The 24,829-nt window shown below is 50.3% G+C and overlaps 1 protein-coding gene across 3 annotated transcripts in view; it reads right to left on the bottom strand.

The window, feature by feature from the left end:
• The window catches only part of DPP6 (dipeptidyl peptidase like 6), an 863,884-nt gene that overhangs the window by 596,531 nt on the left and 242,524 nt on the right, over nucleotides 1-24,829 (bottom strand). The window contains exon 1 of one of the 3 annotated variants that reach the window (XM_073238155.1): nucleotides 19,478-20,061. The exons of the other annotated variants lie outside the window; for them this stretch is intronic. Coding sequence (XP_073094256.1) covers nucleotides 19,478-19,711 — 234 coding nt within the window. The 5' untranslated portion in view covers nucleotides 19,712-20,061. Of the gene's footprint in view, nucleotides 1-19,477; nucleotides 20,062-24,829 lie in introns of those variants that run through there. 3 annotated transcript variants of the gene reach the window in all.

The following is a 24,829-nucleotide window of genomic DNA, read 5'->3' on the forward strand; positions in this document are numbered from 1 at the left end:
TATCACTCCCTGAGGGCCCTCTGCATTCGCCATCAGATAGTGATAAGGTAAGGTGATGTGTTTAGGACTGTTACGGAGTGCCGCACACTGAATCCCTTGCACCTAGAAAAAGATTCATATTGGGGTTTTCAAACGAATGAAGTAACATATCTTCCTATCACTGGCATGTGAATTTCTCCTCCTGACCCGGTAACCCTGCACTGTCCCATATGGGAGCCACCAGCCACTTGTGGCTATTTCAATGTATATAGATGAAAATTAAATAAAATTTAAAATTCAGCAGCACGAGCCACACCCCAAGTGCCCACCAGCCACATGCGGGATGGACAGTGCAGATGGACATTTCCTCCGTTGCAGAAAGTCCTGCAGGCGGCGCTGCTCTGGGCTCTACTTGGGTGTCCCCAGTACCCTTCCTGACAGCGTGCCTGTCTCTCCCGTCAGACTGAGACTCCTGAGCACTTCTGTCTCTCCCACATCAGCCTGCATTGGGCTGTAGTGGCATTTGTTAAAGTTGGTGAGATGGCTGAGCAAACTCTCTCCTGCACAATGCCTGCTACACATCATCTGTTCCGGCCGGGCAGAGGTCGCACACCCAACCAGATGCTCCTTCATTTTGCTTCTACAGAGCCCAACCCCACCAGCCTCCCAGGGGACTCCAGGGCCCCTCTCTTGAGCTCACCACCTCTCCCTTCTGAAAGGCGATTTCCGTCCAAAACCCAGTAGGTTTTTGCATCCGGCATCTCCCCAGCCTGGTCAGCGCAGTTTGCAGCATTGAGCACAAATGGGGAACCTGGCCGGGGAGCAGGCCCAGAGGCGGATGAGAGGAGATCCCTGCCCCTGGGCTGGTGCCACACCCCAGCAGGGCTGGTCCTGGGCCCCGCTCAGCCCCATCTGACCTGCAGCCTCTCAGAGTCCACCAGGGCGATGAGTGGAGACACGCAGGTGCATGCATCCCCCCAGGCCTGGCCCCACTCTGTGCCCTTTCTCATCATGCCCCGGGTGCTACCACGCTTACAGGTATCAGCTTGGAGAGGGTAACCATCCCGAGCACTAGTGCTGAGCCAGGGTGAACAGCCCTGTGTGTCCGAGGCTTGGGGAGGCGGAAAGTGCAGGAGGAGCCCCGCCCCACTCCCACAGGCTCCCGTTTCCCACTTTTCTGGCTGCGGGGACTCAGGCTGTGTACTTCTTTCATTCTGCACAGGGACCGGCCACAGAGTGGCCAGTACCCAGGCCCCGCAGCATTTCTCCCTTCTTTTTATTCTAATTCAACTCTCCTTCCGGGTGTTTGCTGTCTTCCCAGCGACCGCCCACACATGGGCAGTGGCCCAGACGGGCCAGAGAGGTCATCTCAGGGCACTGCCAGCATCGGACCAGGAAGTAGAGGACGCGGTGCTCAAACGGCATTGGGGAAGGTGATGCGTCCCCCGGAGCCCCATCCCAGCCTGTCCCACTCTGCCCACGGGTTGGGCTCGTGGCGCAGGCCTCCCCCCGATTCCCGGTGCTGGTATTTGGGACCAGTGCCGGATCCATCAGGCACCCGGGAAGGTGTCACCTGCGGCCATTAGCGATGGGCAGGCCCCGTCTGCCTCCGGTAGGGACTGTAAGGATGGCAGTCCTGGAGACGGAGCAGTGGCAGCCTTGCCATCCGCCTGAGATCAGCACTGTACAGAGGAAGGCGAGCTTGGAGCCGGGGAGACGGAGTTCGGGGAACATCCGGTTCCAGATAAGGCGGAAGTCTTGCTAATCCTGGTCTGAAATTCGAAAAACAGCAGGTGCCTTTTGCAGTGGTGCTGGGGGCTTGATAGTTTGTTCTCCTGATAAATCAGTGTGGCAAGTGTCTGTCACTCACAGCTGAAAGAATGTGTCAGCACAAGGGCGAGCACAAGAGCGGCTGTCTATAGGCAGAAGAAGTGGGGTGCGTTCAAGGAGACCTGCGTCATGCACCATGCTCAGGGGAAGGTCACCATGACAGCTGCAGGAGACACGGGCGGGGGAGCTCGGGGCAGGCAGTGCACGGTGGGTCTGCGGGACTTGGCGCGACTAGGAGGAAACCATGTGATGGGGACACTGTGACCCCGACTGGGAGAGGGGCAGCAGCAGGGGCTAGAGCTGGGTCACCATCCCCCCCCAGACGGTAGCTGTGTCACCCCACAATACCACAACCCGGTGAGTGTGCTGGACGGCTAACAGCTCCGCACTGGGTGAGGCCCTGGAGAAGCCAAGGGAGCAGACACGCGGTGCTAACCCTGTGCAACAAGGGAGGGGGGAGCCCATCCCCATGGACACTGAGCCCCGCATCACCCCGCCATGTCCCTGCCACATGAATGCCAAGCGAGGTGCTGGGGGTGGGCGGTGGGCAGCGGGATGCTGTGGAGCGAGGGCCTTCCGCCCTTGAAGGTCAGTGGAGGCAGACAACGCACCTGCTCTGGACTAGGGGCTGGCCCACCAGCAGGAACGCACAGCGAGCTGGCTACTTGCTTCACAGAAGCAAATGTGAGCACTGCTGGTTCACTCTTTAAAGAGGCTTTAAAATTGCCTTATTAGCTCTGCAGCAATGGGCCTTATAAAAATAATGTCCTAAATAGCAAGTGTTCCCCAACCCTTCAAGTCAATGCCTTATGTTAGTGACAGAAATGAAACAAAAATCTAATTTCCCCAAACTGAACTTGTGCATACAGCCTACTATGTGTGCTTATTGCAGTTGTAGCCCCGCTTCCGGTCCCTTCCTCAGCCAGGCAGCCCATGCCGGGCCGGTCAGCAGGGCCCTGATGACTCCTGGGCTCTGACACATCCTTCCGGGGCCTTCCACTTGCTGGCAGGCTCTGATCCTCTTGGACGCCTCGGATCCATCTTCTGAGCCCAGAGTCCTCCCTGGACAGTTGCTTTTCCCGTCCTGACATGATGGCCCCCCTGCCTTCATTGTTTGGTTTCACACGTGACCCCGCAGCCAGGCAGCCGCCTGCCACAGCTGCCACCCCAGCAAACTGGCATCCACGGCAGCCAGCAGCCAGCTGGGACACGTCCACTGCAAGGCTCTTCACGTCCTGGCTCACCAGCTTGGATCCAAGGAGCAGCCGAAGCTTGGCTTTATCTTCCAGTCCCTGGGTGCTTTAGCTCATCCTGGGTCCGTGCACGACCGACCCCACTCTTGAGTTGATGCCCCATATTCACACGTCTCATTGCCCTAGCTCGGAAGTCTGCAAATAGTGCCCCATGGGCTAGTCCTGCTACTGCCTGTTTTTGTAAATAAAGTTTGATTGGGACACAGCCACACCTATTCATTGTCCTTGGCTGTTTTCAGCTCTAACCACAGAGTGGGTGTGACAGAGACCGTATCACTCACAAAGACAAAAGCATTCACGACCTGGCTCCTTCCAGGCCAGACGAGCGACCCGGAAGTCAGTTCTATCTACATCTACTAGCTTTACTGGTCATTTCTGATTTCAGACAGCAGAGGGGTGCAGATATTTTAGGTAGAATCCAAGGAAACGTGTAGCTTTCATCAATTCACATTATTCTGCCTACAGTCCAGACATGTATTTTCTGTAAGCTCTATTTTAAACACAAAGGCTTCTGAAATGAATAAGACATGTCCTTGCCTTTGCAGACCTCTGGTGACAATGCTGGGTGTGCACAGAAGTCATCTCAGTGAGCACACTACCCACTGCCTGGCAGTAGTGCAAGGAGGAAGGGATCACCGACTTGTCCTACCCCAGCTCCAAATCCACCTCACAGAGCGTGCAGGCCTTGTGCTGGTCTTGAAAGATGTGTCGGCAGTTTCCGGAAATGGAAAGGAGCAGAGAGGCCGTGGGTAACCCCGTGCACCAAGGAGGGGCAGCGAGACAGAGCATGGGAAGTTGGAGGCAAGGCCGGAGGGCAGGCAGGTGAGATGCAGGGCCCCCGGGATGAGGCTTCAGACGGAGGTCTGCACCCCAAGGGCACGGTGTGGCCAGCCAGCTGCAAAGTAAGACTCGAGTCCCAGCTGAGGACAGAAAAGGGTCACCTGGGAAGGCCAACACTTGGCAGCAAAACATCCCTTGAGGTGTACACTTAGTCACTCGACAGACTGGACAGAAAGCAGGAAAGGCAATTCTGCTTTTAATGGCTTATGACATTTTACATTTCTCTCACTGCCAGCTACACCCTTCCCTGTTATTGTTCGTCCCCAAACACAGATTTCATCCACTGCCTGGAAGGAGCTAGAAATCCCGAGAGAGATGTGGCTGTTGCTTTCTGAAAGGACACATCTTAAAAATAGCCTCATTTCTTTTAAATTGGACACAGCATGAAATGAGGCCTCTGGGAAGGAAATAATGAATAATGGAGAAATGTCAGTGGCTCTGGGGTGCCCTCTGAGGAGGCCGCTGCCGAGTTTCCGCTCCTTCTTCTTCATGTTTGGCCTTGGGGATTATCAAGTGTGTGCCATCCATCCTGGAGTTGGGTGAAGTAGTGAATAACTAGCGAGCAGAGGCAGACGACACCAGTTCTGTGTCACGGCCACATAACAAGCACAGGGACGGATCCTGGAATATGACCCATCAGTTTGCACCTTTCTCCTACCCACCTTAGGTCCCAGGGGTTCATGCCCACAGCTCAGGGACAGGGGGAGAGATACTGAGGCCAACAACTCAGGCCCACCTCTCGGCATCGACAGGTGCTGTCTGGGTATCTGCAAGCCTGAGATGCCAGACGTTCCCATGTGTGGAAACTAGGAAGACACATAGGCTTTCTGTTTGCAGCTTGGCAATTCTCTGCTTTTATTTTATCTTTGAATTTCCCCTCTATTCATGCTTGTAGTGTATTTTGGGCAGGAAGGAAGAAATAAATTAAAATAAGGCCACACCTCCTCTGCCAGCAATGACCTGTCAGGGCCACACTTGCCTGTGCTCAGGAATGGCAGGCGGCTAGGAGCAGGTGTGTGCCCTGAGGCTCCTCTGTCCACACTGAGCTGTGCCCTGGGGCCCAGCCCGGCCCAGCGGGCAGCATCTTAGAACAGGACCAGTTACAATACTGCAGTGTACAAGGCACCATCTATGGTAAGAGTGCGGCTCAGACACCGCCGGGTTCCCCACGCCCTGCTGCTGTTCTCGAGACACTGGCGGCACCAGCTAACCTGTGATGACCCCGTCCCTGTCTAACCCACCCAGCTGCGACGTGTGCCTGGTTGGCTGTGTATCCCCCAAAGCACAATGCGTCATCTTACCATTTGGCCGTGCTAAGCACTTATATCAAACTCAGTTTCTTCTCTTCTTCCCCAAGTCGCTCACCCCACAGGAAGACCGCCCAAAACCAGAAAATACCAGTAACAAGGCGATGATTGAGTATCTGATCCACTGCATAGAGCACATCTCTCAAATTTAGTGGCAAACATATTATTCCTTAAAGTTCCAACCAGACAGGCAGTAATCAATCCTCCCAACAGTTCTAAATCACCAGGAAGCTTGACGCTTCGAGGCAAATGTCGGCAAGTCAGTGTTACGGGTTGAATTGCGTCCCTCCTGCCAAAAAAAGATGGGCCATCCCAACCCTCTGTATCTCAGAATGTGAACATATTTGGAGATAGGGTCCTTGCAGATGTAATTAGTTACTACAAAGCCATGCTGGGGTAGGGTGGGCCTTACACCCAGCATGACTGATGTCTGTACAGCAGGAAGGGAAGCCAGTGGGAGAAGACGGTCACGTGACACAGAGGCAGGGACCGGGTGGTGCTGTCCCAGCTACGGCAGGAGCCAGCGAAGGGCCCTCCCCTGCAGGTTTCAGAGGGGGCCTGGCCCTGCCCACACCCTGACGTTGCACTTCTGGCCTCCAGGCTGTGAGGTAGTAAATCTCTGCTGTTTCAAGACCCTCAGTTTGTGCTATTTTGCATCCATACAAAGCGACTACAGCCAGAGGTAAGCTGACCTCTTCACCTGGATGTGATGTGAAGCACCTAGGAGAGTCCGTGGGAGCCAGATGTCCTCTTCCTGCTCAATTAGGAGGGAGACCCTCTTTTGGCCCCCAAAATAAGGTCATTGCTATAGTCTGACACACTGAAAAGTTCTGCTATAAATACAGCCACTTTATATGCTAAGATTCACTGTGAAACTCTTATCCAAAGCTAATGACTTTCAAGAATTGAGTGTTTCCTGAACTTTTTGACCATGAACTCTTTTCTGCCCAAGTAGAGATTTTAAAGGACAGCTTAGATGTCCCTGTACCATCTCCCCTAAACTCTGTGCTAACAAGGACCCAACTTTATTTCAAAGGAACTGTAAAACTGACAGTTAAATATATACACATTACTGATATTAAAAGAATTAGATTAAATTAGCTTCTTCATAATTGTATTTTTAAGTGAAACTGTATATTCTACTAGTCAACAGACTTTATTTGAACTCTATGAATGTGAGAACAGGCCAGTCCCTGAGCCATAAAGTCTAGGAAAAATGCCAGAAGCTGCTGAGTACTCAAGAGCAGTGAGATGTGCTCTGACTTTTCAATGTTGAACTAGAATCATGTCATAAAAGGGAATATGGGATGTGCCCATCCCTAAAAGCAAGGCTGTCAGAGCCACTGGGAGTTTTCCAAAAAGGGACATCAATTTCCCCCTTCTCATTCTGGCCTGGCTTTGCTGAATTTTGCATCCTGCCCCTTAGTTGAGCTTTCATTACAGATTTTTCTTCCGTATTTCCCTAGGTGTGTTTCTGCTCTAGAAGTGTTTTGATGCATGCCCCCTTGAGATGCCCTTCTTCGCAAATGTCAGCACTTGGAAGGCAGTGAACTTTGAGTAACACTGACCCAGACGGGGTGTCAGGTGCCTGGAGATGTCACTGTCTTCCCGGAACTCTCGAGCTCCTAAGTCCCACCCATGCACATCACCTCCTGTGGGGCGAACAGTGAGAGGCAAACGCAGACCCACTGATGCACACACACCAACCCCGAGATGCTCTGGACGACAGAGCAGACCATCAGGTCCTCCACAGCCATGACACCGTTCCAGGACCTTCAGTGACCATGAGTCTATCTCACAGGATTTTGATCCTGAAGACTTTTGAGTTTGTAAAGAACTCTCCAAACGCTCCTTAAACAATGCTGGCTCCATTTGTTCCATTTTGGGAGTGCCTGAAATTGTTCTTTTTCTTTCTCCTATCTCCAGTGGCATTGCATTCCCTGGTATATTCCCTGAAGAGCCACTCTGATACCAGTGAGCTCAGGAGACTGACCTGCCCACAGCAAATGAGAGATTTAACACCTGACATTTAGTCTGTGCCCTGTCTTCACATGGTGAGTCGAGTCCCAGGAAGTCATCTAGGAAGCATGCGCTCTGGGCCACCGCGGGGCCCAGGCCGGAGTCTAGCTGGGTGAGCTGCCTCCGTCAGGCCCAAGGAGACCGCGGGGAACAGACGTCTTGCCAGCCTCTGCTTTAAGGAGGGCGTGTCATGTGACTTGGGATTGTCACTGTGCAAGACACTTACCCGTGTGTTTGTCGTGTGTGTGTGACTGGGAAGCCTGAAGCTGACTAGACAAACCCAGTGTGAGGAAAATAAATTTACGGGCTTCTTTGATTTGTTCTGTGAGAAGACATGTCACCATGACATTTGCTCTGAAAATACCCCCTGCACTGCCCTCCCTGCACCCGCTCCTGGGGCCGTGGCCCTTACCCCCACTGGGGCTGAGTGAAGAGACCTCCCCGACCTCATGAAGCTTCAGAAACCGCCTCGAATACACGTTAGTGTTCTCAGGATTGGGGGGACACACTCAGGTTTCTGTCTTACCAGTTTTTGGAGCCTGAATGAAGAGACTTCTGGAATGTTTTAAATGAAAAGTTGCTGAGATAATTACTAATAGATAAGTAATTAAAAGTTAGGGATGATGTTAAAGCGAAAATTTGTGAGAAACATAATGAGCATGGGTCAAGATTTTTGTTTATCGATAGAACGCTGTTTTTTTTTTAACTACCATAGTCATATCTGTATCTGGACAATTTTCTGTTCTGTTTCACTGTTTCAGGAGGCTACGCTTGCCAGTGAGTCTTTTTTAACAGGTTCTCAGGCAGAACCACCTGCGTTTAGGTCCCCCTGCACCCCGCAGCTGGCTGGGCGATGTTCTCCGTGTCTAGTAGGGCCTACCCCGACCACTGCCAGGGAGACCTCAGTAACTGAGCACTCACCATAAGCGATGCTTCAGATTCTCCATCATAAAACGGACTCCAACAGAAGTAATGTTTTTTAACCACTATTTTCTCATTTAAGGTGTCAGGCCCCGGAGGACCTCCGTGAACAACCTTGGTGAGTGTGCCCGTGTTCTCCTCTGAAGGACAGGGTCCTAGGTATCAGGCAGGGGTCACACTGCACCCCTCATTTGTCCTCCTCTTAGGAGGGGGCCTGACTTAGAACCTAGGGCTTCAGATCTCCACGTGTCCCCCCAGGGACGTCGGAGCAGTGGATTGATGGTTTCTGTCTTACCAGTTTTGGAGCATGAAGCCATGCCAAGGAATATCTTGATTAACTGGATCAGCTCCTGGGAAAACCATGCAATCCGTCGGCCCAGCTCTCCTAACCAAACCCTGCAGCCTTGTGGCGATCACGGCTACCTTATGAATGCAGTTACGTATCAGTGCCCACGTGACCTCTGGGGTGTACTGCCTTCCCTGCTAGGCCTCCAGCTCTGAGCCACTTTGCCCTGAAGGATCCCCAGTAGCCTTCATCCATCCCTCCCAGGACAATTTCATCTTGTAATAGGACTTTATAACACCGCATCAATTCGTGGCATGCCAGGCACTATTCTAAGTGTCTTACACGTATTAACTCCATCTTTACAATAGACCGATGAAAGGTACCATAATTATTTTATCTAATTTTAAAAATGAAGGAACTGGCCAGCGCTATTCTAAGTGTCTTACACGTATTAACTCCATCTTTACAATAGACCGATGAAAGGTACCATAATTATTTTATCTAATTTTAAAAATGAAGGAACTGAAGTCCAAAAACAGTTAAGTGACTTCAAGGCTGAATGGCGAGTAGATGGTAGGAAGAGTCAGTATTCAGGTTTAGGCTAAGTTCTGGCCATGCCCCACCCGCTGCAACATGGACCTCCCTGAAGGGCCTCTGAGTCCGTCAAACAAAGCAGCCTCGCTTACCGGAGTAATGGTGTTAGGCGTGCACTTGATCGAATTTTGTGTGCGGTGCTTTTATAACCACAACAAGACCAGCTCATTACACAATCCTGCCAGCATCTGTGGGTATACTGGGTAATCATGTCACTCAAGAAGAACTCATTTCATACCAACACCCATTTTTCATGTAAAATTGTACAGACAAGCGAAGTGTTTGAAAAGTGCAGCTGCTTGAAGGAAGGGACCATGCTCGGTCGGCTTGGTCACACCTCCCTCCTGCCCTTGCTGGCCCCTATCAGGAACCCCGTGGCTCCGGGAGGCAGGCTGAAAGGCACATCTCCACGCCCACGCCAGGGGGCTGGTTCCTCTGCCCAGTCAGATGGGTGCCCCCTGGCTGACAGCAGTGCATGTGTCTGACCTTCCTGGCTGAATTCCACTGATCCCCAAGCTTGCCAGTGGCCTGCTCCTGCTTGCCAGGCTGGGCTCTGCTGCCATTCTGAGGTTTTGTTCTCTAGACCCCTGCTCAAACACCCAGTGGCCTCTTTCCTCATACTTGGGCCATTTGGGAGTCCCCAACGACTGGCAGATGACAGTGCTTTCTGACAGAGAGCAGCTGAGTGCGGTGCACCAGGGTCATCCCAGGGCACCAGAAATTACATACCCTGACTGCTCAGAGGCATGAAGGGCTGGATGGCAGAGAACACTCTGGGGGGGCCCTCCCTGGGCTGCTTTTTGGGTGTGTGGGGCTCACTGGGTCCTCTCAGGTGCAGAGAGCCAGGAGGGGTGAGTGTGCACCACAGCCCCCTCTCTGCCCCTCAACGTGAAATGGATGCTGAACTCTGCACCTTTGGCACATGCACTCACATTCCTGCTCCTTACGTAATCACAGCACAAAATGTGCTTTTGTAAGCCTCTCAGCCCTAAGTGTCCTGAGTCACTTTGGCTACTTAAACCCAGTGTTCTGAGGGCTGAGCGCCATGGCTAGAGAGCTCCTTATTATCTATTGCATTTTTATCTAACTGCCTGCACTTTGCCACCATTTGACAACCCCAGAAACACATGTGCTTATTAGCATGTCTGTAGATGAAGGATGTAGCCTTCCTGCAGATCTCTGATTACCTGCTCCCAGCCTGCCCTTGACAGAGACGGCACCCGGCACAAGGGTTTGGTGTGCCTTCTCTAGCACTGGTAAGTAGCCCAGCTCGGTTTGATGTGGATATAAGAGCTCACAACATATATCTGCCTTCCAGTCCCATCTAGGAACAGAAAACAAAAATTGCAGATCTTCATTTTGCATAATGCATTTGCAGAGACTGGAATCTAAGTGAGTTACTGCAGCCTTGAGAGTGTCTCAGGAGGGAGTCGCCAGGTCATTTTGTAGATGGACAGAGCAAAGCTAAGTCAGGACGAAAACAAAGCTCTCAAGTCTCCTGCCTGGCTCACTTTCTGCCTTGTAAATAACTTTGTCCTGAATCTGGGGAAACGGAAGAGCACAGCAGGTGCCCAGGCTGGACCCAGGCCGGGGCTCTTTCCGAGTCGGGAGCCTTCAAAGCCCCCCCTCTGGAGAGCCTCCCCTGCTCCGACCCGCAGGGCCTGCAGCCCACAGGCCTGAAGCCCCGGTGGTGGGCTGACCCTCGGCAGCACCCCAAAGGCCGCCTGCTTGCTCTCATGAGCGCCACCTGGGGCCGGTCCCTGCATGCCCCTTCCTGCTCCCCCAGGAGAAAGGAGGTGAGGCGCTGGTAAGACTCAGGCACCCGAACGCCCTGCTTCCTCCAGGGAACGAGTTCCCGTCTCTGAGAAGTAAAGCTGAAGTGAGATCCAGAAGGCAGAGCCCCTGCAGGCGGCATGCAGGCCGGGCACGGATGCCCACCAGTAGCCCTCAGCACCACCAGCTCCAGCAAGGTTCCGCTGGGGCAATGCGATCTCAGTGACCGACAAACTGACTTCTGCCTCCCCGCTGAGCAGCCACCATTGGAAACACTGCTGGTTTCCATGGCCAGGGACTGAGAGAGCAGAGCCGCTGCTGTGCCCGCTCTCAGGGCTGTCACGGCCATTCCACCAGCCGAGGCAGACCGCACACTACCCCAGATGGAAGGGGCAGAGAAGCACGGTCCAGTGTGTGTCCACACGGCCTGGGGATGTTGGCAGAGCCCCACAAAGGCCTCTACACCACAGGAGAAGCCAGCCCGCTTCCAACATGCAGCTGGAGTTCCAGCTTCTGAAATCTGAACCAAACTTGACACCTCTGCTCATCCGTCCCTTGCCACTACTGGTGTCCCCCCCATCCCTCCATCTAGCCATTATCTTTGTAGATGCTTTAGCTGCCCTGCATTCCTTCTGAGGGGCTGCCTGGCTGGCTGAATGTGTGCTTCTTTTGATTCAGCAAGTTGCCTGCAGCAAGTTTCCATCAAACGCAGCAACAGAGACGATGCATTTACAACTGGAAAAGATGCAATGAACAGGATGAAGAGGACCTTAAAGCTCACCTGGGGAGGTAGCTAGGTATTCCATGCCGAAGCCCAAGTGTCCTAGGGAATCCACACCAATTCCCTCTGTGAATGCGCCTGAGGAAACCTGTAAAGCTGGGCCTGAGGACACGCCAGTTCTGGAGGCAGCGGGACACTAGTGAGGGGGGCGAACACAGGACTGCAGGACCCCGTGCACTTCAGGAATGGGGAGGCAGCTCTGGGTCGCCCGGGACTCTGCAGAGCAGCAGGGGACAGGAAATGCATCTCCAGTGTGCAGAGCTGGGCCATGGGGCAGTTACCATGGGGGCTGCAAACACCCACTGCTCTGCAAGTTTTCGCAGAGAGACAAGGTAACGCCACCTCTCCAAACTTTCATCAGGGCTTCTCATCTGTACTTGCTTTTAAGTTTTAAGAAAATTATTGGATGGGATTTTGCATTATGAAATCGGTTTAGAAGGTGGTGTGTTTGGAGAAAATGACAGGCAGGCAGCCTTGGAGGCCAGCAAGAATCTCTTGTGCATCCCTCCCTGTAATTTCTGCCTTATCCTCCCCTGCCCCATATATGATGTCCTTTCCCCCTAGTGCTGCATTCCTGCTCCCCTTCTGGCTGATGCACCTCAGCACGGGTTGTGTGTATGATACATAAAATATGATGGGTGTATACAATTATTAAATACACCAAGGATGCTATAACAAAGCGCCCACTGCCACAGGAAAGCTGCTGTGTCGATACCAGTAGTTCTGTCTTTAAATCTTCCAAAATAGTAAACAGAAGGAGACAGAATCAATTAGCCCTTCCAACCCCAAACTGGGGAAGATTTGTCTCATCCCCTATACCACTTTTTTAAAAAACATAAAAGCATGTTAAGACTGACTCAAAATGAGCTAAGGTAAAAGCTGATATCAAATGATACCTGAGCATTATAGAAGGCTGAAAATTGAGTTTTACAGTTACTGTCATGTCCTGCAAGGTCCTTAAGTTCTTTTTGAATTAAAAAAAAGTTTGTGTATGTGTGTGTATCTTTTTCACTTTCATTGTGCAGATCGCTAGGATGATTTTAATGCATTTTACTTGCATCAAGCTGTTGATCTACACATGCAAAGGAGGCTAAAAGCAAGTCTGTCTGTCTTTTTCAAAGGTGAGGACTATTTCAGGATCTGAAAACCATTCTATTTATAGCAACAGGGGCTCTGCATCTCTGGAATCTCTCCTAAGCTCCCATCTCTCTGTGCTCATTTATGACATCCATCCCCCAGCACCTGCTACACATTCTACCGGCAGCAAGAGGCTCTGACTCTGGGAAGCAGAGCATTCACCACCTGGAATTCCACCTTCTGCACCTGACAGGCCTTACTGCCTTCTAGTCTCCCTGTACAATCATCTATATATATTCCTCACATTTCCTGTGCTTCGAGTGGATTTGGATGCTGCTGAAAAACACAGGAAGAAATACAGGGAGGAAAGAAGGAAGACTACTGGAGAGACTGAGTCAGGGCAAAGCCTTACACTGCTTGTTCTTCTCCTTTGCTCCTCCACTCAGAACCCAAATGATTAGACTTAGATTTCAAATGCCCACACTTTCTAAGCTCAGTGATATAATTCAGGGCATTCCTCCGCGCAATTACGGACAGAGTATGTTAAGGCGGAAACAGGAGAGAACGGGAAGCTGCGTTTCTCTGAGGTCCAGAGAACACCAGGGATGTGCTGAATAGTATTCACACAATTACTTGTAGTCTTCTCATTTGCAAAATTAGGTGTTATCAAATTTTAAAATGTTCCATTTCAGATAATTTCATAACTCTAGATAATTCCAAAGATAAATGTTCCAAAGTCATTGACCAGAAGGCTGAGGGGTTTTTTTTCCCCACATATACATAAAATCAAACCCATGTGCCTACAATGGAAACAAATCATAACATGGCAAATGGGCACTCAATGCCCTTAACACTAAATTTATTAGGCAGAATTTAATTTTAAAAGGATTACTGTACATATTATTTTTATAGGCAATGTTCTAGGAAAGGGATCAATACTGTACACTGCAGAGAAGCATTCCACATGCACTTGGTGAATGCACTGTGTCATCAGGGTAATTAAAAGGAACAGGGTTATATACAATCAGCATGTACATCTCACTCAGCAACTGCTGCCAGTTGCTTGCAAAAATTAAACTCATTAATCATGCCGACTCTAAAGGAGAAAAACCTTCAGGTACAAAATAAAAAGCTCTATTTTATGAAGAAAAAATGTCCACAGTCAACATCTTGAGAAATTTCTGTCTACACAGAGATACTAGAATATTAATCTCATGTGGGAAAATAAGTTGACTCCATTATCAAAAATATAAAGTAATATCATGTATTTTAATGCCTCAGATCTCCTTAAATCTACAGGTAACTTATACAAGTAAATGACTTAACAATATGCACTGGCAGCAATAAAAAAGCAACTCATATAAAGTAGGCACCCATGCCCACCTCAGAATGTCTTACTGCCACACAAAACTCGAATCCACTGGGAAGGCCTAATGCTCATTTTTCATAAATAAATTTGGCTGTAAGCAAACACATACTATTTTGGCTGGCTTAGAGAATGAAGGCTTGTCAGCACAGGGAAGTGTTTTGCTATAATTCACAGCTGACAACTGACTCACCCAAGTGGAGAGAGATTGGGGTTCCCTTTAGTAGTCTTTCATAGCTCTTTGTTACGGCTTTCCTCCCTGGCCAAGGCTCACTAGGAAGGTGGAATGAGACGCCTGCAGCCGCGCTGCAAGGGACACAAGGCGTGACGCAGGGCAAGGTGTCTTTGATGCTCTGTTTGGCGTCACCCATTATTCAGCCGGCACCAACCCTTTGTGTCACTAGTCTTACTTCTGTGTAACCTAGACAACTTCCTAATTACGACTACATTCTCTGGGCTGAGATCCCAAGCAAAATTTTGTATGATTTTGTTACAGGGAGAAATTTTGACAAATTCCTTATATATATATATATGGATTACATTTTTTAAAAAGGTAAGGGATTATGCACTTTACCAAAACATTCACAGTGGGACTGTTTTAGGTGGTAAACACTTCCTCTGTGTTTGATATATGTTCTGAAGTTCAAGAACTAAACATTTTAGGAAAATATTGCATCCAGCAGAGCACCATGATACGGTGTCATAGGGCACTGAACCCCTAAAGGGACCTCAAAGCTTATCTAGTGAAATACTTAATGTTACAAGAAAGAAATCAAAACATTGAGAAAACATGATTTGTACATGCTTACACATACTGTATGCCATGCTAGGATGAAGAAAGAATGGCAGTGCTAGTATCAGACACAAGGGGATCAGGCCATGTAGGTATCTTGTCACCACTGCAGAGATGACCTAGTATCCTGCTGCTTGACATGTAGAATAAAAGCTTTGGAGAGAAAGGTGGGGATGCCAAGATCCTTCTAATTCTATGATTCTCTGATTCTGTAAAATAGAAAAGCAAATTATCTTCAGAAGAAATGCTACAAGATGTCCATCAGAGCAATACAGCCACCTTAGCCATCTTCTAATGTGGGATATACTCAGCTCCCTTCATCTCCATTCTAATTTATCTGTTATCCAATTTACCTTAAGAAGAAAGCATCAAAGAGAGAGGCTAGAGAAGTGGAGACCAAAGCCTTGGAGTGCAGGCTCCCCACCCTCCTGTGTTAAGTGTTGGAGGGGGAATGTTTGCAAAGAACTCAAAGGCCAAGTTCACAGAGAGACAGGACATGAATTCAGGCAGCATCAGGAAAGATACATGATGCAGAAGTGCTGGGTGGTGGTCACCAAGGGCAAAAATACAGCAAGGACTGAACACAAATGAGACAGGCCATGATACTAAGTAATGCAGAGGACGCTGATGGCATTGAGGGCGGTGTCTGTCATGGACATAGGAAGACGGCTGGTCTGCCCTCATGGTAGGTCAGGAAAAGAGGGTTGTTGATAACAAATAAGTGGAATCAGATGTAGACTACGTGATTGACAAGCTGGATAGTGTAAGAAGAAGGAAAACAGGGCAGTAGCCTGAGCTGGCAGTACAGATCGATGGAGACAATCTTCATTTCTGCGTGTGGGCACAGAAGAACGCGTTGGTAGAGTAGGAAGTGGCACTCCCGTCAGTCACAGCGGCAACATGTGCTCACAGAGCTCCTCCCCGTGCCTCGCTGGGAACAGCACCTGCTCTCGGGGACGACTGTTCTGAAGAAGGAGACACAACTCTACCTCCCTCTCAGTTTGAGCTCCCACGGCCCTGTGACACCCCACCTGTGACATCCCAGAGCTGTTATGTAGGCGAGAACAATGAGCACTGTCAAATCGGTCATGAGAATAATGGGATCAAAGAAATAGTTGAAAGTTTTAGGCTTTTTCTCATATTCTAGGAAAACCATGTGAAGTTAAATATCTTAAGAGAACACTTCAAATTGGGGCAGAAGAAAGTAACAGGGTACATTAAATGTATAGGTGGAGTCAAGCTACTTAAAAAATTAAAGCTGCTGCATCCCCAGGAGTGATGAGCAGGACGGTAGCATCAGGCGGATGGGAACTCAGGACCCAGAGAAAGAGGAGGGGCTGGTGGCTGAAGGAAGGCGGGATGATGAAACTGGTCCTGTCGGGCTGATGGATACCACGCACGGTTCTTGCTCAGTCCCAGTTTGGGCCAATTTGCTGTTTTAAGATCCTGTTGTCATTGCATTTGTGTCATTAGGAAACCATGTGTCTGCAGAAATGAAGAATACGGGAACAGGCTGATGTGACCTCCGCAAGACTACCGACCTGAGAGTGCCCCAGGCCCCCAGGATCCTTTACAAAATCAAAATGCAGCGCTCCAGCAGGGGTGTGACAAAGTTCAGGATCTGAACATTAGTTACAGTTAATACCTATTGGAAGTTACTAGATGCCATTAAAAGTCACTAGCAGCAGCATTTCCTTTACGAGTCGACCTATTTTTAAACCTACAAAATGAATTTTAAATCAAAGAGCTGTTGGTTGCCCCAGTAATAGTTTTATATTGAAATAAATTTAAGATCGATGAGGGAACTCTATTTCAAAGTTGAATTTCACATCCTAGAACTGACCCACCCCAAACAGGCTTTTCTGTGGTGCTACACGGGGAAGAAGCCCCTTTTTGGTGTTGTGTGCGCAGGTAGGCAGTACATTTAGCTCCTTGGTTATCTGCCATGTAACCTGGCATTTGCTTTATCTTGGCTACACCTTGCGACTACCTTAAGTTTTATTTCAGGGAGTTACCTGTTCTCAGTATTAAGGTGTATGTGTGTGTACTTATATACAAAGGTCAGGAACTACATTTTATGTCCCTCTTCCTGGATGGAAGGACAAGAGGCACAAAGCCCATTGGAGTTTAAAGTGATGTCACTTACCATCATCTCAGTGACCAAGACGGGAAACCTGTTTCTGTACGATGGAACAGACTGCCCTGACTGACAGGCCCCAGAAGACCAACAAAGCCGCCAGCCTTAGTGTTGGGGCCTAAGTGCCGGATTCCTTGTGTGCTAATGCAGAGAAGGATTCAGCACCCCAGAGAGCTCCCACCAAAGCACTGGGGAGCTCCCCAACAGCTGAAGTATGGGTTTTAAATGCTTGAGCCAATACATAGAATACGCAATGCATTCCTAATTTAGTTGTATATCTCCAGGTTTAAATTTGGGTAACAAAATAATTATTTGAGATTCTTTAGTCTTGACAAGAGATGGAATCAGAAAGGCAGTTTTATATTGACATCTTCCTTTAACTAGAACCTCTTATCTTAAGCAATATGCAGGCGCTGTTCCTGAAGGAAGTCGCTTAGTATGTACAATGTGTTTCGGTACATCGTTAGACATAACTGTTATGCCTGAGAAAACTTTCCTGAGAAAAGCATGTGTTAAGTGTTTTTAAGAAATGGATGCTACATTTAGCCCTATATAATTGGTTTAATTATACATTTTAACATATATATATGTTTATATGTGTTTCATAAAGATATTATATACACATACTCTATAAATACACATAGGCACCACACACACACTTCTGTATTTTCTAAGGGAAACATTTGATCAGGACTTGATGAATTTTTTAGATACACTGCTTAGAGCCATGTCAGAAATAACCTGCAAATGTTAAAATCCCTAATTTGTTCTTCGGTTCAACCCTTTTGCTAGTCTGAGAAACAGTTCAACACTCAAACTGAAAAGAAGGAAATGCATAAATACATCTTAGCTCCAAACTAAAATTTTAAAAAAAGGATGGGTGAAGAGCCTGTGAAACAAAATCCAGAAACTTGGCCTTTCCTTTCTCCTAGCGACACCTAGAGCCTGTTAGGAAGAGACTGCACATTGTTTTCATTGCAAGTATAACACAATCCTAGTTTAAAGTCAGATTTAAGGCAAAAAGTGCATCATTTCCATCCGCATTGCAGCTCAACTGTCTCCATCAAGATTTTCAGTAGTTTAATCCTCCAGAATTTTTCACCATCCCCAATGAAACCCCTCCTCAAAGATTTGAGTTCTTGGAACCAGATGCCTTAAGAATTCGTGCATTTCCCTGAGGACCTGACCCACTGAAGGGAGGGACATCTCTCTATGTAACCAGGGGAATCTGGAAATGGTCCAAATGAAAATAAGAAAATCTCACATAAGATCTGATACGGATGTATGGGGGAGTGTGTGTTCGTGTGCTCACACTTGACAAGCCCCATCTCCCACAAACTTTTGCCCTATTACAGTCTTCATACCCTCCATTCATAAAACAGAACAACTAGTAACAACAAAATCCCAGTGACTGTTGTGGAATTGTCCCTGTGAAAGCAGCCAAGCCCCCTCCCCACCATAGAAGAAATACCAAGTGGTAAAGCAGGGTGACCCAAGGCAGGAAGGTTTAATGACCGCAAGCTCCTGTGCAGGGATGGGAGCTGCCCGGGGTGTGTCAGGGTAGGCTCTCGGGGTACCTGTGCCCCCTGTCCCCAGATGGGAAATCCCTGAAAGGCACACGCAGTGGCTTCTACAGCCCAGCACACCCTGCCTCTCTCCAGGGCATACACCCGCCAAGTCGGCCCGGCCTGCCTGCCTGAGAGCTTGTCTGGGATTTTCCTCTTGGCCCTGGGAAGAGAAGGGCTCGAAAACAGCAGTTTCCTCTCTTCCTGGCTCTCACTGGCCCCCTGGAAGCTGGAAAGAATCAACAGGGATGGTTGAAATCCATCTACACAGCCTGCTGGTGTCCTAACTGAGACGCCAGTTACTAAGATGATATGCAAATCCAACCTTTGGAACCCAGGGTTCTTGCCCAGAGAGGAGCAGGAAACGTGCTCCCGGAGAAGTTTTGAGCTGACCCGGTCTAAGGCAGAGCGGCTCGCCCAAGGCTGGCGTGGGAGGCAGGCACCACCTGACTCCCATAGGCAGGAATTGTGCTGAGCCCTGGGGCAGGAGGCTGGGCCTCAGATACTAGTGCCCTCCTCCCCCCACCAAAGAACGTCACCGCTACCACCCTTACCAGCATGGGTGGTGAGGAGACAGGAGAGGCGGGGGCATGTGGGTGAAGGGACAGCATGGAGGTGAGGAGGGCATGGCTGGATTCCAGGGGCAGGTGGAGGGCCTGGGGCTTCATGTTCCGCAGTCTTAACGCAGAAAAGAAAATTAAAATCAACTTGGAAGCACAGGCAGAACGAATTCTCTCCCTAGGCACCATCGCGCCGTGGGGTCGGCGGCGCCCGCACACCCCGCGGCGCGGCTCTCCGGGCCCCCCAGCTCCCGGCCGCCGCCGCTGCAGACAGAGTCGCTTGGGGCGGCGGGGAGGGGAGGCGGGAGGGCCGCCCCAGGCCCTCGGGGTGCGGGAGGCGCGTCCCCGCCGAGCGCCGGGCCCCGCGCCGCCCCCCACCCACCCAGGTGCTCTTACGTCCTCGTCGTCACAGTCGCTCCGCGCCTGGTACTGGAACCGGGGCCGGCCGCCCGCGCCGCCGCCGCCGCGCTCCCGGGGCACCGCCGAGGGCGCCTGGGCTCCGGGGGGCTTGGGCGCCGCGCCGTCCTCCTCCGGCCCCTGGCCGCCCAGGAGGCGGCTCGCCTCCGGGGGCGCCGGGAAGGACCGCGAGGTGTTGATCTTGCCCGTGAAGCGCTGGTAGAGCGAAGCCATCGGTGTCCGCGCCCGCCGGCACCCTCCCTGCGGGCTCCGCTCCCGCCGCTCCGGGGAGGACAGGCAGCCGCCGCCGCACACGGGCGGCGGGCAGCGCGGCCGCGTCTCCGCGCCGCTCGAGGGGCCGCCGGGCGGCCGCCGGCCAGCCGCCCGCTCCTCCCGCCGCACACGGGCGGCGCGGGGGTCGCGGGCGTGCCCTCTGCTCCTCGGCTTTCCAACTCCCCCCACGGCCACGCGCGGCCTGATCAGACCGGCGGAGGCAGAAACCCAAATAACAGAAAGGAGGGAAATGCCTAGGCCGGGGATGTGGCACCACCTAGAGCCCGGCGACCATGCAGAGCGGAGCTCCGCGCGCCCCCGCCCGGGCCGGCGCTCCTCCCTCCCGGGCCGGCGCTCCTCCCCGGCGCCCTGCGAGGCCCCCGCGCGGCCCCCCGGCTGCCCCTCCTGACTTGCCGAGCCGCCGCCAGGCCCCCGCGGGCCGCGCGGAGGGGCGCGGGCTCCCCAGGAGCCTCCTTCCTTCCCCCCCCGAGATGCCCGGGGAGCACAGGCGCGCCTGCCCTCGGCGGCCCGGGGAGAAGGGAAGAGGGAGGGCAAGGTCACGCAGAGCCAGCGAGGGCAGGCCAGGGGGGCCCAGAGCCACGCAGCCAAGGGCGCCCCCCGCACACACATCCCAGCGGCCTGAGGCTCGCAGGCTCTGTTTTCATTTTCGGTGAACGCGGGCAGGGCTGCGGCTTTCGGGGCGCCCGCAACTTTCCGGCCGTGCCCCGCCCGCGCCCCCGGCCGAGAGGAGGCGAGCGGGGACCCGGCGAAGCGCGCGGTCTGGCGCCCCGACTCGCCTGCTGCACTGAAACGTGCTCCAGCGCCCCTGTGCGGGGGCCTCGGCGCCGCTCCGCTCCGGCCCGCAGGCTGCCCTCAGCCCGGCCTCTCCTGGGGGGCGCCCTCCCTCCGGGAATGCGCGCCTCCGTCCTTCCCGGGACCCGGGGCGCTCCTCCGTCGCGTCCCCACGGCCTCCTGGCGCGGCGTCTTCCCTCCCGTTTGCCGCCTTTCCGGCCGGGACGATCTGTGCCATCCTGAGTGCCAGCCCGGCCAGGGACCTGAAACTCCCGAGAGGACAGGTGGAGGGCTCGCAGACACTGTGCTGCGCCCTCCATGCCAGGTCACGGTGGGCATCGTCACCTGCACCTTCTCCCGGGACTCAGCAGTGCTCCCTGGGCCATGCAGGTTTCCAGGACTAACTTAGGAAACAGGTTGGCAAAGAAACAGGCAAGGCCAGGCTGCTCAGCAGGCCACACGGTGGGCGCCCCAGCCTTTCTTGGGTCTGAATCCAAGGCATTGTCCTGGCACCACGGTCCAAGCCCAGAAATCCCAGGGAGACCCGCGGCCAGGTCCTGAAATTGCCTCCTGCCTGTGTCCCTAACCTCGAGGGCGGAACTGGACGCTGGTGAATGAATCTCCCGAGCGAGCACCGTCCAGTCCTTCCCACGCTCTTCCCAAGCTCTCAACCTGGTGGGTAGTCTTGTTTCAATTCAAACTAATACTATATCCATCCTGTTTAATCCAAGTGGTTTCCCTCCATCATGAGAAAAAGTGTAATCATTAGAGTGTTTAAAGGCACATTTCCTTTACCGCCAACTATGAAAACAGGCAAAGCCATTACCCCAATAGCGAGAGGCTCCAGCCCAGCAAGAGGCCTACGGCGTGGGCAGGTGTCCACAGCAGGTCCGGGGGCACCCAGAGCTTCAGCAGCCCGGCTGCACTTTGAAGATAGAGGCAACCATACCAGAGCCATGAAACTAAACTCTAAAAGTCATCACATTTAGATAAATAGGCACCCTTGCTGTCATCCCCCGCCCCCGCCCCCACCCCAGCTGCGCCTTTGACAGAGGGAAGCTGCCTTTTTGAACAGCCACTTGAAAGCAATGCTCCTGGGCTCTGCTGCAGCATGGAGAGCCTGACATTTCACTAAATGCAGACACAGCTAGAGTCTTACTTACCTAATATATAGACACACATAAAATACACATGCATATATTGAGACAAACTGTCAGAAGAAGCACTATAAATGTGTTTCTTACACTAATACACCTTACACTTTACATGGACAGTGTATATATCATAAGCAATATATCATATGAATGTCAAACAGATGTATGCATAGCAGCAATACTGGGTCTTAAGTGAGCTTAAAGCAGGCATATCTGTCCCTCACTTTTAAAAAATGATATTCTCAAGTAAGCTTGTAGGTATGCAAATTACAACTTGGTCCAAGTTAAAAAGCCTGGGTTTTTCAGACAATATAATAAGCAAATCTTATTTTAAATTATTTATAAAATGAAAACCTATAAAACTCATACACAGCTGGAGGAAGAATTGAGGTACAGTTGAGATGCTGGTCGGGAAGACAAAGTGTAAAAGGAGACAGAACAGCAGAGAGCAGGGTGTGAAGGGCCAGGTTTCTCAGGCACAATCTAGGCTGAGGGTGCATTACCTAGCTTCAAACAAATCTGGCTCATTTCCTCCACCTTGCATGTTGAACAGATTTTAAAGAGTGTTTTAGACTTTGAGCGTGAGTGTGGGCATGCTTGCATGAGCATGCGTGCACTCACACATCTAAATTTGTCTTAAACATCGATACAGAAACTGCAGCATATCTTTAGATAAACTGTCAGGATTCTGAAGTGCCAAATACAAAAGAGCAGCCTGGTTAATATTTTTAGGATGAGTGAAGTGACCAATTGCAGAGAATTACAGCCTATAATATTTTAAGTTTATGATACATAATTACATCTCTTATTGCTTTCAATTACCTTTTTAGAACCCCATCCCCTGAAAAAGAAAAAGCTCATCTGAAGAGGAGCAACACTTCTCACTGGGCATTTAAATACAAGTGTAGCATTTACAAAGGAAACATGTCAGTAACGCCCTCTGCTCACCTGTCATTGACTATCTGGAATATGCTGTGTTGCAGATTTCCATTCCTGCTTATTGGATAAGTATGGGAAACTATTTTTGAAAATATGGCATGGGTTATTTCATATTAAGATTTTAATTCCTCAGTACTGCTTAAAACCATGTCCACTGGCCCATTTTTCCATCTGGTTTCATATGCTTTTTCTTCCCTACTTATTAAGTAAAGGTGTGAGTGTGTGTTTATTTTCCCCAGAGCCAATTTACAAAACAAATATGATAAATCATTGGAATTAGGCAGACGCTGCAAAATATGGTAGCTAGCCATTTTAAAAATGACAATGAAGGGAACTTTTTGGTCTACATGCAAGCTAAGCACTGTAAAAATACAAAAAGTATACTGAGTTCAGCAGTCTTGAGCAAGGTTTTTATTAGCTAAGAGGTTTTCTTTTTTCTAGGCAAGAATTGTATCCTATAGTTTACTTCCCCTTTCTCTGTGAGGAAAAATAGGAGGGCAGAACTGTATTTAAGATTTGCATTCTTTTCTAAACACTGATATTTGGAGAAATTAAATGGCCAACTTAACACATTCTGATGGAAGGATTTCCCTAAAACACCAGGCATCAGAGTCCTTTAAATATTATCACCTTGTACTCATACAAATGGGGGAAAATAAGGCAAATAATTGGGTAGCTTGAGAAAATAGTGTTCAATACATAAATACAAGGCATATTCTCAACAATCTATCTCCATCTATTTCTTCTTTAAAAAAAATTATTTTTGCAAGATGGCTACTTATAAGAGTCTCGGTTGAATGATTCCTTTCCAAACTTTCCAAATAGGAAATGCCCAGTATGAGAAAAAGGAACTGCTGTTCCTGGCTTTTAAAGAAACCCAAAATTAAGATACCAGTTGAGTTGATTTTGATCTCTTCAAACTGATACTTAAAGATTCACATGTTTTAAGGAAAAGCATTTTTTTAACCCAACTAAAGGTTCTAAAATTAATAAAGTTAAACGTTAATTTCCCAATAGCACATTCCTCCACATTTTAGTACAGCCGATATGCAACCATGTGGTCCGTATACATTGTTCAAGCATGGCTTCAACTAACGTCCCCGCGAGCCCCCCGACTGTCTGCCCCAGAACACGCACACAAGCACATGCCATTGATCTACACAAGCGGTAAAGTCAATTGCCAAGTAAATAAAACGACCATTGATTGATTCAACTAAACGGCTGGTGTCAACTGAGAGCAAATATTTCCCTCCTGGCGCGGTGGGCAGCCCTCCCCCCGGCAGCGCTCCCCCTAGGGGCTCCCCCTAGGGGCTCTGCCCGCCCTCTTCGCGTGTGCCCACAGGCCCTCCTCCTTTCTGCCCTCTCTCTCCCTTGTCTTCATTCTTGCATTGCTCTCAATCAATATCCACAGGCCATATTTTTTTTTCTAAAAATTCTTGGGTGCTCTCTGCATACTTACAAAACCTCACATTTTACTACCAGTGTTGCCTCAGAAATTATCCAAATAATCACTTTACCTCCTAGAGGAGGCAGCGACTTGTCCTTTCACGGTCTCTCATTCTATAGTAATAGCTTCTGCAATGCTTCCCAAGGCTCTTAAGATTTTTAGACCATGAGAAGGAGAGGAGTCTGTGGTTTCTGCTTGTCCCTGGCAATCATTTGAACATAACCATGTCATTATCTGAACTGTCCTAATTCATATATCAGCATGATTATATCAAAAGAGAAGTGACTTCTGCTCCGAAATGGCCCGTGAGCTCCCTGCCCTTTCAAAGCGTGCCCTTCCCTGCGTCCAGCGAATTAACTCTCCTTCCCTTTAATGTTAAAGTGACGTACATGAGCCTCGGCAATGCAGTGCTTCCATTTTTTTAACCTAGGAGGTGACGGCTGTGCTCTGGAAGCAGAGAAAGCTTTTATGTGCTCTCTCTGACTGATGGATGGCCTCTGTGACCCATGGATGGCAGCATTTTGAAGGACCACGGCTGGGACGGCACTACAGCTAAATGCTGCAAGCTAGGCAGTACAGGGCTCAAACCCTCACCTGAGTTTTTTCATTTGGTTTGCTTTTTCCTTTTGCTGCATGTCACCCAAGGGGATTCTGGGCTTTCAGTGGAAAGTAACAATAGATTAGAAAAGGACAGCAAAGAGAAGCACCATTCACACATAGGCCCTAAGGCTCAGTCAGGTAATCCTG

Source organism: Manis javanica, chromosome 6 (assembly GCF_040802235.1).
Source record: "Manis javanica isolate MJ-LG chromosome 6, MJ_LKY, whole genome shotgun sequence".
Taxonomy (NCBI): Eukaryota; Metazoa; Chordata; class Mammalia; order Pholidota; family Manidae; genus Manis; species Manis javanica.